The following is a 20273-nucleotide window of genomic DNA, read 5'->3' on the forward strand; positions in this document are numbered from 1 at the left end:
TACATGTACGAATTTAATTTTATCACAAGCCAACAAAACAACATAATTCCATATAATGATACTTCATGTATAGTATTATTGTTAAATCTGTAGTTCTTGCTCTGCGATTTTTATAGTGTACTGTATTACACAATGCTCTCGGGCTGTGTTTGCCAATTGAACCCAGTAACTGATCTAGAACCAGCCTTCCAACAGACATTTGTGTCATATTTGCATAAAGACAACTATAACAGGAAGACAATAGAAAAGAGTAGTAACAGGTAAAATAAAGAATACAAAAATCACACAAACAGGTGCAAACATGATAGAACATTGCACACAACATTGCTTAAATGTTTCCACATGTATGGGTATTTCACATTTGGCTACAAATATACAAGCCCAGAACCCAAGTCTAGACCATTCGCCTATTAGTGATTAGTAAATTATACTGTAAGTCCTATCAATTATATAAAAGACAAGCCCCTGAATGTTTGGTTTCTATATTTATAAGCTTTTAAAGTTTGATGGTGTGTCTCTATCCAACAGTCATTAAATCATTTGAATTAGAGCAAAGGGCATTGTAAAATCTTCAAATGCCTTTGAGTGTAAGTTTTAAACTTTCAGGGAGTGTGTGTGATTTACATGATCAGAACGTAGGAAAGGTTTGGTGCCAAAAGTGCTGTTGAATAGTTGAAAATACAAACGTTCTCCAGAAACAGTGATTTCTTTGCTGTCTATGCTAATGGGTGGGTGACTTATTTCGACTGGTATGGCATAAGCAGAAAAAAATTACCAGCTGTTCAACCTGACAACTCACCTTTTGCTGTTTCTATCCAAGCGACTTGAAACCAGAACAAACTGAAGAACACTTAATGGAACTGCAGTTAATTCTTTGTCAGCTGAAATTATTTGAATTTCATATTTTTTATGTAATAGCAATCTAAGCCTAGCAACAACAGATGATAATTTATTTACTGTACATTCCATAAAACCTCATAAATCAAAAGGTAGTTGAAAGCATATGGAGTTGGTAGCTTAAAATTGAGTTTTTGTCAAAAAGATTCCTTTGAAAGCATTGCCTGAAAGCAAAGCAATAACAGTAACAGTTAATACATTAATTTACTTGCACTGTGGAGAAGCTGGTTGTGAGGAAAACCATCAAATGGAGAGTTTGAAATCGGAGCATCCAGTCTTTCCAGCTTTAGTCTTTGTTAAATACTTTAAAGACCAGCAAAGCTTTATGGACTGCGGTTGTAGCATGAACTGCATGGTGTGTTCCTATTTAGCTCGACACCAGCACAGAAAGAAAAAAAGACCAACTCCAATCAGAGTCACAATCACAGCACCAGCAATCACTCCAGCGTAGCTTTCTGTGATATAGAAAACAAATTAGATTAGGCTGAGAAATGGGAGTTTTGACAAGCAACCTAAACCACCTGCAGTCACACTTGCCCTCCCAGATGAGGAAACAGTGATCTCCTGTTCCAGCTGAATGAAAACACTGTTGGAACAGGAGACCAAAGTGTCTTCACCAGTATCTTCCAGTGGTCTCGGTCATTTTAACAGATGTTGAGCAATTCATGATTTAACTGGCCTTGTACAATATGCAGGATTCTACCCCTTGAAGGGGACCACCTGCAAGGCTATTTTTATTTTGGCACTAGCAAGAATCAAAAGTGCATTTCAAGCTACGGTTAAAGAAGATTGAGTGCAATAACTGCAATAACCCCCAATTTTCATCACAAAATACATTCAATTTGTGCAAAGTCGCACAAAAATCACAAGTCGCGCGAACTCTCACTCTCGCCCCGTGGGGAACCAGGGGTTTGCAAAGACATGGCGACTTACAGTACATGATTTTATGTTTAATTCAAAATTATAAAAATTTTTCTAGGACGTCAATGAATTTATTTGTTTGCTGATACTTAATAAGCTTAATAAGATAAATTGGGACAACAGTTCCATTTTAAGAAGTGGAACCTATGGAATTCTGCTATTTGTAATTAAATGTACTTACTTCCAGTGGTGATTTTCAGAGTCTCTCCAGAAGAATATATATTTTTAGAGAAGCCATAAAACTCAGCTTCACAAGTATACTCTCTGGGTGCAGTCAAGGGATCCAGATTGAAGTAGGCAGGCTCCCCAGAAGTTACCCGCTTTGTACCAACCTTCCTTAAAGTGTCCAACTCTCTGGCAATGATCAGAATCTGAAAGATAATGGATTAGAATTATCAAAACATTCTCTGTATGTAGAGGTTACAGAATCGTTGACTTGCTTAGTATGTCTCTTCTTATACTCAGGGGTAAGGGGAAAAAAGAACTTTATGGAGCTAAGAAAGTTTATAGTTCCCACTTGTAGTTGCTGAACCTTTGATAAAAGCTACTTTGTGATTTTAGTTTGACTTTTAGAGTATAGATCCGAATATTAATATCTGGTAACTAACTTACCTTCCCAGTATTCTGTCTCATGCCTTTGCTATTTGCTATCATTACTTCCTGTGCTCTTTCCAAGTTGCTCTGTTTCTGTCATCTGATAACTTGGACTGCTGATAACTTTGAAAGACTATCACGATTTGTTCAAGATCCTGGTCAATCTATATTTTTATTCAAGTAGCAATTTACTGTTTGTCCCACTAAATTCTTCATGAACATCTGTGTTAAAGTATTTTTATTTATTTGAATTATTTTCCTCCTGCCTGACCAGTGATACGTAGTTATATTAAAAGCAGTACATGTATATCTTCCTTCAGGGGTGTTTATATGTAGCCTTTTCTGAGTTAATTCAGTGCCAACTCATATTAGTTAAACTGACATGTCTCTTTATGCAACATCCCACCATTCTTGTACGGAAAGGGGCTCACATTGTACTAAGCAATATACAGTAATACATATAATGCAACACAATGGGAAAAAAATGTGTTTTTTTTCCATAAAATGAATTCAAAATGTATTTTACCAGCCTGTTTTCCAGCCAAGGTGCTGTCAACGTACAGGATATTTCAGGTGCACTTCCTTCATAAAGAAATACCTCTTTGATGGCTCCATATCCACTGAGGGAGATTACTGGAGGAGGAAGGAAATCTAGGAAAAAGGGGGAAGCAAGACTTTGTGTTCAAACTAAAAAAAAAAATGCCTCCTAGTTTGTTTATTAGATAATTTTCTTGTGAAAGTTTGTGATATGATCTTAAGCTTCACGGTTACCCATGAGCTTTCTTTTAACTTAACGGTCCTCTGAAAAAAATCCCTCACTAGAGTTATAACTGCTTGTATCTTTTTTCTTCTTTTTATTACAATTTGTAATTGAAAGAATTGTCATAGAAAAATGTTGGGGTTTTTTTGCCTTTATGGCCTTTGATTTAGAATCACCAGCTGTTAAGTACTATAACTCTGCCCACAACTACAATCCTTGTTCTAGCGTGGCCGGAATGAAAATGATTAAAAAAGAGACCAAATTTAATAAATCCCACAGTGGAGATACAATAGCATCATTTAAATGAATAATGCTGCTGTCACTGATAAAGGCAAGCAGATTGGGTAACTGCTTATCCATGAAATGATCCATAAAAGCATACTAAAGCCACCTGCAGCCTATCCTGTCTCACTTCTGCCAGTTGTGCCCTACACTTTGAAGTAGCTGCAATTTAAAAAATGCAGCACCTGTCATTACAGAGCTCAATCAGAGTCCAAAAGAAGATTTTTAGGTGTTGATAAATATTGTTCTATTGATAAATACTATTAATTGGCTTTACAACTCAGAATCTCTGAAATCCGACTAATGTGTTACTCAGAAAGAATGTTGCGTAGATCAGACTATTTTATTTTATGGGGTTGGTTACCTTTGCAAATGATTGCCAGTTTTTCAAATTCATAGCAGGTAGCATAGATGCGTCCAACATTGCAGTCCCTCAGTCGTCTCTCACTGCCACTGCAGGTCACATCTCCCAAGAAAGGAGAGCCCTTATTCCACTCGATATCTGAGCTCTCTATAAAGAGCACGTTTCCGTAATTTCCACAACCCATCTCCCTGCAGACAATATCGGCAAGCTTAGATTCATAATCCCTTTTTCCCCGGCAAACAGAATTCCAATTGCCTCTAGCATACACCTCCAGTCTTCCGCCACAGGTGGTGCCAGGAAACAGTGAAACAAGACGCACAGGTGCCTCTTCTAGTGAAGACAAGAGAAGTGCACAAATGTAGTTATTAGGACTTCATTCTACAATAACAAGCCATTCAGCCCATTGCAAGGGTAGCTGAGGAGGTGAAGCCATCAGGCACGTTTTGTTAGTTCGGTAGTTTAGTTTCTATGCGAATATAGAATATAGAATATTGAACAGTTCAGTGGTTTTAGCTCATCTTGACCTCTTTTTAGACCAAAGAAATGAAAGATTTACCTCTCTTAACCTGTCCACAAATGACAATCCCTTGAGACAAGGATTGTTCTTTCTGTACTTTGAACTCATAGTCTAACAGTATAATATTGTTTTTGTGGTAAGATGACCAAAATTGAACAGAATATTCTAAATGATACGACAGCTTTGTAAAACTTGAGCTTAACTTTCTTTGATTTAAATACTTCTGGCTATAAACACCAGCTATTTACTTTTGATTGCTTCCCTACCTTGTCTGGGTGAGGACAGAGAGGAAACTATATAAAGCACCCTGATCCCTCTTGTTCATCATTTTCTGCTGCTCAGAATGACCCCTTTGATATGGATAGTTTATGTACCACCAACAACCTGTTTGGATCACTTTGTGCTTATCAAAGCTCAATCCATAAGTTTGTCAAACTCTTTTTGTTGTTTGTTGCTGTTTATCCCTTGTTTTTGCATCATCTGCAAATTTAATTAGATTACTAACTATACCAGGATCTAGATTGTTGTTATACATCAGGAAGAACAACAGGGTTTTCTATGCATTCATTGTGCAATAACATTAATGCAATTGGACACGGTAGAGAAGAAAACACAGTGAACAAGCTGAACGGTTACTGTGCAATACTGACCCACAAACACGTCTACAGGATAAGAGTTCTTTGACCTCAATAGGCGATTATTATAGTACACTTCCATGCTGCAGGAAAAGCGTCCATTGAGATCCGAAGTAACATCGTTCTTCTTGTACTCAATTGCCTTGTGGCTGTCAGGAAGAGTCAGTGAACCAATCAAGCTGAGGGACTCGTTGCCCGTTGTAGGATCCTTTTCATGTCTAAAGAGACTGAGGGTTATATTAGAGAGCTCATTGGGTGCTTCACAAAAAATGGTGAAATTCCTTCCTGTGGGAATGAAGATGGGGACCAAGGAGATAGCAGGTGGAGAAAGTGAAGCTGAATGGAAAACAAAAAACGAAACAACATAAGTGATTATGGACCATTGGAAAACCAATTCTCTGGGCTCAGGTCCTCTACATACTGTACTGTATGAATGAAGTCAGTCCCTCAAGAAAATTAAGAGAGACATGTTACTGCAAAACATTCCAAAACGACTTTGCAAAACATGTTTAAAGAGCTAAGTGTTTTTACTTGTCTCTAATTAATACTGTATATCAGGGAATTGTTATGCTAATTGACAGATTTAGCATTTACAGTTTAGTGACGCTATCTACCATGTTCTGCGTGTCATTTTAAAGTGCGAGGAAACCACAGTACCCAGTGATCCAGTGCCACAATTCCACTTCTGTATCTTTTGAAAGATAAACTAGCGTTCACACCAGAAAAACTTACAAATTGTTAGGTTGATGGGCGCGCTGAAGTTCGATGCCTCGGGGCGTGTACTTTTGTTATACCAGCAGGTGTAGAGACCCTCATTTTCCGCGATTGCCTTCACAGTGAATGAAACAGAGGACGAATACGAATTTGGATTAGAAGAGACCGCTTCAGAAGGCTTGATGCCCCTACCCAAGAACGTCATGACCGGGTAGGGGGCTCCATTTGGGATGAGGCACTTCAAAGTCACATCTGAGAGCAGTCTGATGTCTTTCTCATCACTTGCGTATCGAAATGAAAGCGACGGAGCTTCTAGACGTGCTGAGAACAACAACAACCGAGAGAAGAGAGGCTGACTGGGAGTGCTTTGAACCACAGGTTTAATTAAGGAAAATGCAGAGACCTGTTATAGCTAAATTTAATTATCTTTGATTAAAATTAATTTTCGTTTATTTTTGATTGCATACAAAATGCCTTTTTGTTAAAGAGACCATTGGATTTTATTCTTTTGGCATATGGGTAGCGAAAATACCGAAACCAAAGGCGTTATTATGTTAATATTTCTTCATTTTTAGCAACGTTGAGCAGCGTCACGTACAGTATAAATGGAAAGGCATTTTTTTGCTTAGCGTTCATAATAATAAAGACTCTTGCACAACTGCTGAAATTTACAGAAAAACACATTTAAGCAAGCAGAAGTGAGGTAGTTTAGCGGAACCCATATTTTATGTCAGCTAGATAGTAAATATTACATTTTCATATATGTTTAAATTGTTTTTTTGTGTGTGATATTTTCATGATGCTAACTAACTGTAAGTAACCAAGCTTAAATGGCAAAACCTTTTAAGGCTCCTAAAAGGTCTGAATTTCTGTTTAGGCCCCATTTTCTACTGAATGTAGAGGTTCTCAAATAGTACAGGTGAAATTAAAGAACGAACCAACGGTGCAAATGACACAACACCAAGGAACACAGATTGCACATTCTTCTTGACACACTGTTGTAGTATTGCATAATATATCATGCGCATTGAACAACTGAAAAGCAAGGATGAAAATCCTGAACTTCATTGACATATTCAGAATTAAGGAGGACACTGGCACAATGTTTGTTCATTTCATGACAAAGATTTCATATGGAGATCTTGAACTGGAACTGAAATTTCATAAAGGGAAAATTCTTGTAATTTATCAAACACTGTCCAGCTATATCTTTTTTTTCATCTTGTTTAGGTCAGACACATATTCTTGTATGATTGTTAGCATTTTACTATGTATTTCAGGTTTCTCCTATTTGTATCCACCTATGCAGAGGGACAAACTGAACACACTCACCACTGGTGAACAGCACTGTAGCTTCTTCCACAGCCAGAAGCACTATAAACACTGGTTGGAGACAGGGAGAAGTCTGGTTTATTTTTATTTGCATTACTTTCTTCACATTAGGGGAACTAGAGGCTTGCTAAGCTCGGTGAATCTGACTTTACCAACAATAGATTGTGAAATCAGATATTACATTGACTCGGCTTTTATTGCTGTAACCTCTGTTGTCATCCCATTTTGCTCTGAAAAAGAAATGGATGTATGTTCTACTAGATAATACTAATTAAACTAGTTAATTTCTCACACTTTGTTTGTATTAAATGTACATTTTTTATATTATCATGTATACATTTTCCTCAGATATACAGTTATTCCAAATGTGTTGTAAAAACGTGTTTAGAAATAGCGTGGCACAATGAGGCAGTGGTTAGCATTACTGCTTTGTAGTGCTGGGGTTCTGGGTTTAAATTCCAGCTCAGTTCTTGGGTGCTGTCTGTGTGGAGTTTGTATGTGTACACAGGGTTTCCTTTGGGTGCTCCCAAAGTCCAAAAACCTATTAGTAGGTTAACTGGCTTCTAGTACGACTGGCCCTGGTGTGAGTGTCTGGTAGAGCCTATTCCAGCAAGCAATGGGCACAAGGCAAGATACACCCTGCCAGTCCATTGCAGGGCACATATGAACACACAATCACACCAGGGCTAATGTTCCCAGAAGCCACTTAACCCACTAGTATGATTTTGGACTGTGGGAAGAAACTAGAGCACCCATGAGAACATGGGCAGAAATATAAACTCCACACACATAGTACCCCAAGTCCAGAATTGAACCCAGGGCCCCAGTGCTGCAAGGGAGTATTGTTAACCACTGCGCCACTGTGCTGCTCGTCTTGTAAAAACATAAATCTATATTTTGAAATAGAAAACATGAGTTAGTTTGATGTGCACAAAGTTTAGTGTACACAGAAAAATAAACAGTAAATCTTTTGCTTTCAAAATTCATGTATAGTGTATATATAGTGTGTAAATATTTTTTTTTCTCCACAAAAGATATACTGGTATAGCCTTTGACTTGCAACACTCTTGCTTCAAACTCTGAAAGCTTACAGATGTGACAGAATGCCCTACTAAATAAATTAATCTCCAAGTTGTTCCAGCAAGTTGCAATAATCAAACAGACAAACAGGCATCAATTTAACATACAGGGTTCCCATTCTGTCTATGCCTTCATACAAGGAAACACCATAATATATTATGTATTCCCTGCAGAATATGTTCAATCAATAGCTTCAATAGTCCAGGGTGTTCCGTTACTTAGAACATAATAGATTGAATAGCAGATTCCTGTAATCACATTTTTGATGCTAGTGAATAATTTTGTAATTTTGTATTTTTTTAAGAATACCTTCTTAGGTGCTACTTAGGATAATTTTACTTGACCTTAATGACATTCTTCTAAAAGATGAAAAAGTTACATTTATTTTTTTTTCTAATGATTATAAACCTAATGCTTATCCTAACCATGAGCCTGACCCCAAATCTAACTCTATGACTTACTGCAACATGAACTTTGGCAAATGTTATCAACACTTACTGTATGTACCTTCCACATCTTTTGGAGTGATAGCCGTATAAAAACTTTAGAATAGCTGCAAACAAGAGTAGGTCATTTTTCCCATCCAGGAAGTTTGCTTGCTGGTATCTAAATGATCCAAGAATCTGATCCATTGTTTTCTGTAGCTTGCTCCAGATTTCCTCAGGAGTTATAAATGTTGTGATAGTGTCATGTGCAGCCTATATCAAGATCAAGCTCCATTAAAAAAAAGATTTTAAAGATTATTAAAATAATCTCAAAAATCCTCTTCAATATTAATTATTATATCGTTTTTCCAAACTTCCTCCTTTATAAATGTTTTATGCAGCCTTTATGAGGGTGTAATGCACAACTGTATTTAAATGAAGTGTAACCATATAAATATTAGTGATATTTCACCTAAGAAAATACATGATTAGTCTTGATATTACAATTCCTCTGTTTAATATTATAAAATAGCAGATAGAAATCTTAGTTTAACAAAAGTATTTTGTAGAAATGTTTGGATTACACAGAGCTTTATTAAAAACTTTGTAAGCTTACCATTTCTCAGATTTATATGAGAGACCATTTCTTCTGAAAATTGTTCTGGAGATTAACTTCACCACTCGCAGAAATGTACTCTGTCTCTTCTGAGGGAAAATGTAGACTTTGTAAACTCATGACAAGAGATAAACTGGTACAAATATGATGAAATGTTCCTGGTTCCATAGTTGCAACAATCAACATTTTGTAATTTTCTTTCTTAACCCTTCATCTGAGGCAATTTTAGGAAACAGGAAGGCTTATTTCTCTCTTCCAAAACCAACATATATTGAAAGGGAATAAATGTACAACTGGATCAATTAAATGATTTGTTTGTTGCCAGTCATTCATCATTCATTTGTAGTTGTCAAATGCTATCATTTATAATCACAACTAGATTCCCTGAATGTCCTTCTCTCATTTGTAAACTTTCTTAACTGTATGTTCAAGAGAGACCATTCTTTCTGATCGTATCTGTTCTCTGTGTTGATAAAAATACATTTTTTGGTGTATTTAGAAAATGATTTGAAGTGTTCCTTTCTGTTTATTTTCTGTCTTTTTATGTTCAAATGTTTTCTGTCACTAATACTGATGCTAATGGGATGTGTGGTGAGCGTTCTGGCGCACTACGGCTGCTGTCGCATCATCCAGGTGGGGCTGCACATTGGTGGTGGTGGAGGGAAGTCTCCATTACCTTTAAAGAGCTTTGAGTGGTGAGTCCAGAAAAGCACTAGATAACTGTAAAGCAATTATTATTAATAATACTGGGTGGCAGTGCAAATGAGTGTAGTGCTGAATGATGTTAACGTCTCTTCTTTAAAATGAGACAGTGGTCTGATTATTGCATAATGATAAAATTCTATATTCTTCAGTAATTTACCATCTGATGACATAAAATATTCATTCAGATATGTAATATATGGATAAGATAAACAGTGAGCTTTATTATTTTTTGAATGTCTTATCTTTCTGACAGGATTAATAACTGAACTGCACTGAAAACTATGCTTTTTGATGAAAGGTGAGATGAACTAATGCAAAAGTGTAGCTTCTATGTCTTCTCTGTCTGACTGAGACCGGTAAACATCATACTCTTTGCCAGGAGGTCCCATCCCTGTTAGACACCCACTGTTTTTTCCAGCTGATCTCTTTCTATAATTCAATACTTAAACAAATAAGTTACTCCATAGGAACCTTTGTAAGTTTTTTTTCCCCAAAACTGGAATTATGAAACACAATAGCTGAAAAAAGAGTTCAAACTATTCCAATAATCAGATTAAGTTTTCAATTATGTAACTAGAATTTAACTGGAATTCAAATCAGGAGGTATGTAGGCACTCATTGACTGGTGTTGGGAACCCCTGCTCTACAGTATGTGTAGCTGAGTGATATATGATTGCTACCACTGGTTTTGTTATTAAGTGGATTATAATACAAATACAAAAATGAACAGTAAAGAGCCAATCAGACTACAGGGATTCTTTAATATTAATTTATGTTATGATAGTTACATGAAATTATGCAGAATCTGTTAATGATATTAATTCACTGATACTGATATATGTATATAAAAATAGTCATCCACAACATATTCAGTTAAAAATAACACATCATGCCATGCTTATGTCACTTGGAGGATATCTAAAGTTTTGATCCTTTGGAATTCACTGGAACAATTTTTCCAGTGAATTTCTCACTGCCTTCAAATTTTGCTATTAGCTATGTTGCTGTTTCACTTGGATTGTCAGGGTCGAAGGTCATGATTTCCATGTGGATGAGACCTGGAAAAGAAACACAAAGATTATTTCACAGGTGTCTTTACTGCATAGAATTCATATGATCTTATTTCATTGTTACACATTGCACTGGGTTAAATTTGTATTCTTAAACTAGAAAAATTGAATAAGAGACAAAACGGTGAAGTGAGATCATTTCAATGATTATTAATGCATTGAAAATGTTACATCAAAAACTTAAAAAATTTCCAGCTTCAATATTTAAGATCATGTGTGCATGCTATTCTATGCTGTACACTCAGTCAAGTACGTCCGAGGAAACTCACCAGAGAGTCCAAGTGGCTCCAACACATGGTATATTATATACTGTACAAAAATAATGCAAGGAAACATGTAGTGCTGAAGCAAAGCCAAAGCCAATATTAAACTAGAGTTGATAACATGCCCCCTACATTTGGACATTACATACAGAGCTTTTTAACACTGTTTAAGTGACATCACCAAGTTCAATTTTCCCCATCTTAGGCCATCAGAAAATGTGTCTTTTCCAGTGTAGAGTGTGTTATGCAGAGAAAACAAATATGAAATATAGCCCTTGCTGAGAGTAAGAAAATACCAGGAATGCAGAAGCCCTGCACTAAAAAAGTTGAATAAAATCTCTTAAAGGAGGCGATATAATTTAGTAGCCATGCTTTTGGGAGATACACAAATGCCTAACATAGATTTGAAAGTTCAGCCTCAAAACGAAAACGAAGGAATGATCTGAAAAGTAATATTTTGCTGTATCGCCACAGTTGCATAATTAGATGATAAGCACAGTATGATGTGATTTCCTTTTTAGCTTTGTGCCTTGCTTTCAAATGTCGAGATCTGTTAAGCTCTTGGCGCCCTGTGTAGCTTGTGCCAGAGAACCAGGTCTGAGAGTGCTGATGCTCACTCTTCCACTCCCCCACATCCAGCTCCAGGCTCTCGAAGGAGTCGTCATAGGGCAGGGCTTCAGGCTCGCTCTCGGGATCGCGGAACTCTGCCAGATAGGGGTGAGAGAGAGCTTCCTTGGCAGTCACCCTCCTGTCAGGGTCCAGGAGCAGCATCTTCTCCAAAAGGTCCACCACTGAGAAAAGAGTGATGAAAGAAAAGGCCTGTAAGACACCTTCTCTGAAGGGCCACTCGGTCTTACTTATCCGACTTGATTATTTGGACAAAACTGTAATGGGGAACTGCCGTCCCAATTTCTCAGACCGGTATTTAAATCTCGGTAACAAAATACATTCGCTGACGTTCTGGAAAAATGTAACGAATTCCGAATTAAACACAAAAATCAGGAACTTTGTGAAAGTACTGCAATTCGCCAAGTTGTCACAAATCCCTGTTCTCACCAGGGGCGAGAGCAAGAGTTTGTGCAAATTGCGACTTGAAGAGGTCCTTCCTGCTCGCTAGCCACTGCAATGACTGATATAAAGGCACATTTCACAGCAGAATTGTTCCAGTTCTCTCTTTGCTTTTTCGTGGAATCAAAGTACAGTACGAACACGTTTTTACCAGTGCAGAATGTGGGAAAGCCTGGACCTGAGAGTCACAGCCCAGCGTGTCATCCAGCTCACCCTCGGATCGATTTCTAAACGCACAAGCAAGTTCTGATCAATGTAGTAACTTAAAAGGCTCAGTTAAGTCAGATATGTTGAACTGAGGTTTCTTAGGAGCAATCCACTGTGGGTAATTTCATTTCAAATGATTGCCAAAAAAAAAATTGGTTGAAATGTTTAAAAAATGTATTTAAGTGTGACACACGTTCCTGCTGGATTGGGTCTCTCCAGGACCAGGTCCAGTGTTACAATATCCAGTCCTTTTTGAAACACAAAGATGGGGGAAAGAACAGACTTAAATACAAAATGGCACAGATCATGGTCTGTCAATACCATCGATCCCTTGTTTTGTGCTTCCCATCAGTGAAATAAACTACCTTTCCTGTCCATGTGTGGAAATACCGCTCTGAAGTTCCTCTTCTCTTGGTGCGGCAGAGACTGGACATAGCGTCTAGCCTGTGGAAACCAAAATGATGGAAATCTTGTTCTGTGTTGCTGTTTCGGGGGTTAGAAATTGCACTCTATGAACGTTACAAATGTTGCTGGCTTCTAAAAACAATAAAAATAAAAAAATAATTAAAAACTTAATCGAAATACTTAATAAGAACTTTCTTCTAAACGTCTTTATGAGCTACAATTAAAGAACAGTTTTAACACAAACACTGCTTATAATATAGCGTATCTGCAGCAGAACCAATTTTGGGTAGTAATATATTAGGAAAAAAATTACTATATGGGGACTTTGTTAAAAAAATGCGGCAATGCTAAAGGAAAGGAATTATCAGGTGAAGGAAGTTCTGAGTTCTCCTTTAATTCGAATGAATTAAAATGAATTATGAGTTAACACAAAGACAAGTACATCTTTACTCTGCATCTTCTCCACAAGGGATGGGTGAGGTGATCCTGTCAGGTTCAAAATTCTTTTTAGCTGGTCAATGTCTGATCTGAGAATTAAGGAGGAACATCACTGGTGGTGAAACACAAAGTTCTTTTCTTATTTTACGCAAGGGCTAGGTAATTACAAAAGGTCTTAGGGCTACCATGAGTAAGAGATGTTTAACCTCTAAGGTAAAGGATATACCAAAGATCTGAAGTAGTTCTGCCTCCACTCCAATCATATTGTTAGCTTTATTATTTGTACAAATTGATTCAATTTTAGATATAAACCGCAATACAGAACCTGCTTTACACAGAGGCAATCACTGGGCCTTGGACTCCCAGAGAGTTATTTTGTAACTTCGGGGGTTTTTGATTTTTCATCCTCTGTGAATTATGTTACTATACCTGTACATAAAACATCTAAAGTACTGTACATATTTCTCTTAAGTGCTTGGGGGCAATCTGTTATGAAGGTTCGTATAAGAAATAAAGATTGATTGCCTGTACCTAATGTCAGTCATGTCCCTTACTTTAACATATTACTTTGTATTAAATATTTAAATCTGTTACCTTGCTATGTGCTGAATCCTCAGGCTTCTTAAGCTTTTGTATTCTGCACTTTGTGTGTGTGGGACTTCCTCTGTTCACTCTGCCTAAAATCCTCGACCAGGCCTTTATCCCTCTAAACCTGGTAGGTTAAAGCCACTTTTCAATAAATGTGACAGAGAGAAAAGGGAATATAGAGAAGTGCTTTCAGCTATCTGCAGGATCTCCCAGTTAGCCATCTTGTGTTGGGGAAAGACAGACAAGAGTCCAGAGAATGCAGACAGCATAGAGGTCTTAAAATGTAATTACTTTAAATAAAGGATACAATCATTTCCGGGAAAGAGGACCTCTCCAGTAATCATTTCAGCTAGAATGCACCCAACCGACCAGATATCAACTGTAGGGGAGACCCAAGGTGAACACTGAAAAGGAGCTCTGATCAAGGTTTAGTGCAAGGATTTTTTTTTTGTTTTCAGCTCTTATTTTTTGTGTTAAGGATTCATTGAGGGTAAAATAGACTATTCAACTTCAGATGGCACAGATAACCCGAAAGGAACTGTTCTCCTATTGACTGCTTTTATGATCTGAAGCTCCCCTGCACCCCCACAATAGAAAAGATCAGTCATGAAAGGATTGGAATTTCCCACTTTACTACTAAAACGTTCTCTTGCTTTACTGTCTGCATTGCAATCAGCTCTTCTTCCCACACAGGGTAAGGCTACCTGTGTCCACCACATTTCTGTCTCCAGGCTTTGTTGTAGAAGTGGAAGTAACACTGTCCACTTTTATGGTGGTATTTCGTGACTCTATTTAAGTTTCAAAGCAGAAGCAACAGTTTTTTTTATGTTACACTAATGGATTTTAGAATAAAAATGAATTCGTGTTGGAATAAAAAGGTCATAAAAAGTAAAGCTGCTCCATCTTGCTAAGGATTTATTCGCACAGCCTGCAACCCCTAAACCATTACTGAAAAAATAATTATCCACTCTAAGCAAAATCTGTAAAAAGTGCATTGGAAAATTAAGGTAATACTCACCAGTTTGGCTGTAGTGCATCCAACTAAGAACAACCTCTGGAGCTCGGTACCAGCGAGTCACCACATACCCTGTCATCTCACTCTCTGTATGGCGCGCCAGGCCAAAATCTAAAATCTGTACCAAGGAGGATCAGAGAAGAACCGTCTTGAGGTCAGACTGTATGTATGCTTTTTTTTTCTCACTCTCTCTACTTGAAACCTGAAAAATCCATCATAAACTGTCAAAGGGAAAATCATTACCTTCAACTCACAGTTCTCATTCACAGCCAGGTTACTGGGTTTGAGATCCTACAACGAGAAACATTGAGCAAGTAAAGCACTTTCTTGAGACAAGGCACATCTTCTCAAAATGTAGCCTTCTTCCAGTTACATTTGAGTAATGCAACATTGAAGAGGTCTATCACAACAATACTTGCAATAAGGCTTTCATTAACAGTGAGTTTTAACCTTCAATTTTAATTATCCTGATGGCTCATAAATGTTATCACTTTTGTATCAGTTTTCATGTGGGCTGTAACATCCCATCTCTTCTGCAAAACAGCGAGACATTGTTCACAGTTTTTTAAAGATTAAACATTTTTTATTTCTTTTGTCTTAGTGTTCCAAATATGAAGCAGCTAAATTAGACATTAATGAAAAAACTCTTCTTGGTAAACTTATCACAATCACATATCTGACGAGATGACAGTATACAGTATGTGTCTAAACTTGTCCCTGCTGTGCTTAAAGTGATAGGGAATTTATTAGTTTCACTTTTAAAGTGTGATTTACAGTACATGTACCATATATAGACACATTACATGTACAGCAGACATTTACAGTGAAGTGCTACATCTATAGTCTGAAAAAATACATTTTTATGTGATGAATCAGATCATTACCAACTAGCAATAGCAAAATGTTAGGTTAAACTGCCTTAATGCACAGGAAGTCAACTCCAGAATTCTGTAATTGGGCAGAAAAATACCAAATGTGATATGGCTAAAAAGTAAAAAATACATCTAAAGACTACTTACAGTATATGCAACATAGTACAAGCTTATAATCACCTGATTTAGAGATCAGAGCTCCAGTGGTAGCATTCTGTGCATTACAATAAGATCATGTTTTAACATTTGTAAAGGATTCACTATTTTTTTTTACTTTCCAAAAACAGAATGTAAAACTAAGGTATCTCTTTAAAGTAGAGTAAACAGACTCTCATATTACTTAATACACGGTGTCTAGTGCTATTAAAAGTTATGGAATCAATCTATCCCAAACAGCGTATGAAACCAAAATGATAAAAAAAAACACTTACCCTGTGCACAATCCCAGCAGAATGAATGTACTGCAAAATATGAAGAGAAAACATCAAACAGACAAAAAGAGACATGTCTATTTCTTCATAGTCTGTATGTGGTTTTAAAATCATTTTGCAAAAGTAATTAATTTTTCCAATGAAACACCTTATTCATATGCTACCCAAACAAAGAAAAATCAGGCTTGCACTTTTTCTAACCTGGCTCAAGAAACCAATGTCTTTGGAAAATAACCCTGTAATTCAGTTAAAAGGTGAAAGTAAGATACACACCTTCAGCCCACGGAGCAACTGGTAGACGAGATAGGTGACTATTTTATCTGTCAGCCTCCCTTTCTTCATGATGTGACTCAGATCCTGTGCCACAAAGGGCATCACCATATAGCTGGAAGAGAAAGAAGTGCTAAGGACTAAGAAAAGATTTTAAAATATCTTGCTCCCACGGTGTCAGTATTTTTGCTTCCTCCATAGTAATAAGTGTCACAGTCCAAGCTATTGTTTTAGTAATAAAACTGATCTACCTGACCGTTCTTTCCAAATCCGGGGAATTTTTAAAAATGTGCTTTGGAGAATGCCATGTCAGCTGTACAAAGCAAAGTAGCAAAAATGATTCCAACTAGTCTTTAATGGCACAACAGACTACACAGCAAAATTAGTTTTATTACTTTACTTTTCAACATGGAATAAACCTCCACACGTTCCTTTACATAGAGAGATGTCTGCAAGTCCTTCTACTCCAGAACTTAAAGATACAAATACAGAAAATACCATTCTAATTCACATAAACTACTTCTGGCCATATACTGTATATCCAAAGCTGCTGATGAACTGTAAGATATGTAAGAATACAACACATGTGAAATGTATATAAAAGGTAGTCTTAAGTGATTATGCTACTATGAATCTCAGGCTCCAAATGTAAACATTATAATTATTGAAAATGCAACTGAAACTAGAACAAACACAGAATTAGTATACTCTGCAAGTAGAATGCATGGTCTGGGGGCTTTAAAACATGTTAGCAATTGTCCAAATGCCTGTAATCACCTCTACCTGCCTCAACAGGTAGCACATTCTGACACTGGAATGCAAAGAGACTTAACTTACAAGGTCTGGAATTTTTCAAGTGATGGATCAGGTGTGAAAACACTGACGAGGGAGATCACCTGCAGAAGGAAAGACACAACTTTCCATTTAGAGAAAATAATTAAAAAAACAAAAATACTGTCTTTTAAATTTTAAAAGAGAATTTATTTTTAACCTATACTTCAATAAAAGGCCTATTTAGTCTCTCTTTGTAGCATATTTCAATGTGTGTAGTGCCCTGGGGTTCTGGAAATGGGTAGTGTTTAAAAGGGGACTCTAATGACATTTTGCTTACAAAAATTTGTGTAACAGATCACACTCATTTAATTTGTCAGCTGCTCAGTGATGTATACACCATATGTAAAAGACACTATGGATATTATGGAAGTGGCTTAATTTATATTGGGAGTTTTAAGAAGTGGTTACCAAACTAGAGCATACATTTTCGTGTTTGATATGCCTGAGGAGGCGGAGCTCCCGATATGCTCTTTTGGCATGAGTGAGGGACTGGAAGGGCCGATACAGCTTCTTTATCGCTACTTTCTCCTTGGTCTTCTGGTCTATAGCCCCGCTGCAAGACAGAAACACAGACCACAATCATTTCACACAGAGTTGTGTTCAAATGCTGATTTAGGTAATCCTGAGCTTGAGCTCATAGCCACTTGATTGGTGACTATTCAAGAACACACAGAAAATTTAAATCATGAGCACAGTTTGCAATAGTTTTCTCTGGCCTGCAATGTTTAAACTCTGTGAAAGTAATGGAAACTCTTCTTTTGAATAGCAGTAGCAAACCTCTTAGGTCTGTCAAACATGATGTATTTTCAATTATTTTAAACTGACCAGTCTCAGGTGATCTCCAGTCAGCATAATATTTGCTTTATGCACAGTTTGAAGGATAATGGAAGTTTCTGAAAACAGTATTTAAATGAGAGGTGTCTACTCCTTGTCATGGAGGTTGGTATGCCTACAGCAGAGGTCCTCAAGGGCTCATCTTCAACACGTTTTATAGGTGTCTTTAAATATCTCGCATCTCAAGAACAAGAAAAGACTTCAACTTGACCAATTAAGCAAATAGTAAGTTCAATTAGGTAATTCAGAGTTCAGATGAAATCAAAATCAGAAACATTTCGGCAACCCTACTATGCAGGACTTTGCGCACTCCTGGTCTACAGATTTTCTTTCCAACTCAGTTGTTAACAACTAAAGCAGCAGCCATGACCCATTGAACTAGTCCAGTCTAAGAACTTCTGCCAGCTCTTCAAGTGCTGTAGGACCAGGATTAGACAGCCCTCATATACAGGGTTTAATTCTGTCTTTAATCTTGGATAAATATTTTCACATATTGTAGATAGGGTTCTAAGAATCTGTATACTAGATCCCTGCTTCTAAGTTTCACACTAATGTTACCTGGAGTCATCTGTAATCTCTTCCATAGAAATGAGTACTCAATAAGGGAAAAGCTTAGCTTAATGTTTTAGCTTCAATGTGTAAAAAAAAACTGTAAATGAAGCCATCAACTACAACATTTTGTACAGGGACTCAAAAATATTTTAGAAAAAGTTGTTGAATAATATAAAGCTTGGCAAACTACACATAAAAAAGGTATCTAAAAAAGTTAACTAAACCACTGCAAGAAACATTCAGGCCCAAACTTTCTGGAAAAGTTTGGGCTTGAATGGTTTTTGCAGTGGTTCAGTTTACTGAACCCATCTAAATCTATAGACCAACTAAATTAAAATGTTTATGTTCATATCCTTAACCCTTTTCTCACACACTTTGATGTCTTAAAAACCGATAAGATAAGAACACCGGGATGATAGACATCAGCTTTCATTTATTTGCTCTTCATAGGAAAAGGTGCAATTATATAAACATATTTGCATAAATACCGGATAATCAGAACAAATTACGCAAAAGGGTAGCAACCTGAAAGAAACAGGCAAAGTCAATAGTCATTTAACAGCTAGAGTTCGTTATCTTATCTGAAGGTATTTAGCAAAATGACTAAATCTTTGATTTATGTCTAATTTCGATCTGTGGATTACAGAGAACATTCATGGATAACGCTACTAGGTAAACTTTACTTTCTTAACTTGTTTTGCGGTAGTTAACACCGTACACACTGTAAGTACAATGTTTGCACATCAAAGGTGACGTCTTATGTTTATAGAAGAATGTTTTTCCAAGGAAAGATTTACGGAGCCGTTTATAGTTTCGTGTAATCTTTGCATTCGACATGAGGACTAGGAGTAGTGGTGCTTATTTGAACTATTCGGCTGCTATCAACTGCTTTAAAATATTTGGCCTCGGGACCAAAGCTTCTGTCCTAACCTGTTCCAGCTTGTTAAAACACAGACCACAGTCTGATGCCAGTTCGTTGCTTCCTTGGTATTACATTATTTTTAAACAATTCTGAAATAATACGTTCTACAGACAAATGAGAGGAAAAAAATACATAATTAAGCACAGTGGGTCATTATAGAAACACATACCCTATTCGTCTATTTATCTCTGCAGAGCTACTCCAACTCACCGAAAACTGGATCCAATAACAGACGTTTATAAAGGGGGGGAAATGTATTTCTTGTTCACTCCAAAAAATAAGGGTAAGAAGGAATGTTAAATCTGATCGTATATACAACATAACAAAATATTTTTGGAGCGATACATATCCATGCCATATTAAAACCAAAACGTTACAGTATCGTAATAATAACTTCTATGGTACTGCCCCATCATGCGTTACATTACCAGACTGTTCCGTATGCCCCAGAACCAACAGGTGTGAGCCCAGTGTATCTGGTTGGCACTTCCCAGGTGGTTTTCTGAATTTCTTCTCTGCGAAATCCTTTCTTGACCGGGGTCGCCATCTGCCCTTTCACCGTCGAGTTTTGTTTGAGACCAAGTGTTCCAACACTTTCAGTCTTGCACAGTCTGTATTACAATGTCACCCAAAGGTAGATCTACAAACAGGTAACGCCTACC

At 37.0% G+C, this 20273-nt stretch overlaps 2 protein-coding genes across 2 annotated transcripts; both read right to left on the bottom strand.

Moving 5' to 3' along the window:
- On the bottom strand, positions 1-9282 carry LOC148662044 (uncharacterized). The gene is made up of 8 exons (XM_088636714.1): positions 9138-9282; positions 7017-7067; positions 5703-6005; positions 4986-5306; positions 3819-4148; positions 2939-3063; positions 2000-2189; positions 1-1352 (listed from the first exon to the last, which is right to left on the bottom strand). Exons 1-8 carry the CDS (start codon positions 9163-9165, stop codon positions 1261-1263), a joined length of 1440 nt encoding a protein of 479 aa, XP_088492840.1. The 5' UTR covers positions 9166-9282; the 3' UTR covers positions 1-1260.
- Positions 9283-10583: 1301 nt separating this feature from the next.
- LOC148662045 (mitogen-activated protein kinase 14A) lies at positions 10584-20273 on the bottom strand. Its single transcript, XM_088636718.1, has 12 exons — positions 20040-20273; positions 17727-17856; positions 17307-17365; positions 16473-16584; positions 16200-16229; positions 15140-15187; positions 14900-15014; positions 14189-14260; positions 13298-13377; positions 12816-12894; positions 11793-11966; positions 10584-10900 (listed from the first exon to the last, which is right to left on the bottom strand). The coding sequence occupies exons 1-12, from the start codon at positions 20156-20158 to the stop codon at positions 10839-10841; spliced, it is 1080 nt and encodes a 359-aa protein (XP_088492844.1). The 5' UTR covers positions 20159-20273; the 3' UTR covers positions 10584-10838.

Source organism: Lepisosteus platostomus, chromosome 6 (assembly GCF_059453375.1).
Source record: "Lepisosteus platostomus isolate fLepPlt1 chromosome 6, fLepPlt1.hap1, whole genome shotgun sequence".
Classification (NCBI taxonomy): Eukaryota; Metazoa; Chordata; class Actinopteri; order Semionotiformes; family Lepisosteidae; genus Lepisosteus; species Lepisosteus platostomus.

Bases quoted from the DNA above. Each gene is read 5' to 3' on its own strand.
- LOC148662044 (XM_088636714.1), bottom strand. From the start codon at position 9,165: ATGGTCTCTCATATAAATCTGAGAAATG. The intron at 7,068-9,137 runs GTAAGCTTACAA...GTCTCCAACCAG, and splicing joins TCATATAAATCTGAGAAATG to TGTTTATAGTGCTTCTGGCT. The intron at 6,006-7,016 runs GTGAGTGTGTTC...TGTTGTTCTCAG, and splicing joins TACAGTGCTGTTCACCAGTG to CACGTCTAGAAGCTCCGTCG.
- LOC148662045 (XM_088636718.1), bottom strand. From the start codon at position 20,158: ATGGCGACCCCGGTCAAGAAAGGATTTCGCAGAGAAGAAATTCAGAAA. The intron at 14,261-14,899 runs GTGAGTATTACC...TCTCCCCTACAG, and splicing joins GATGCACTACAGCCAAACTG to TTGATATCTGGTCGGTTGGG. The intron at 10,901-11,792 runs GTGAGCATCAGC...TTTCTTTTCCAG, and splicing joins GGATGTGGGGGAGTGGAAGA to GTCTCATCCACATGGAAATC.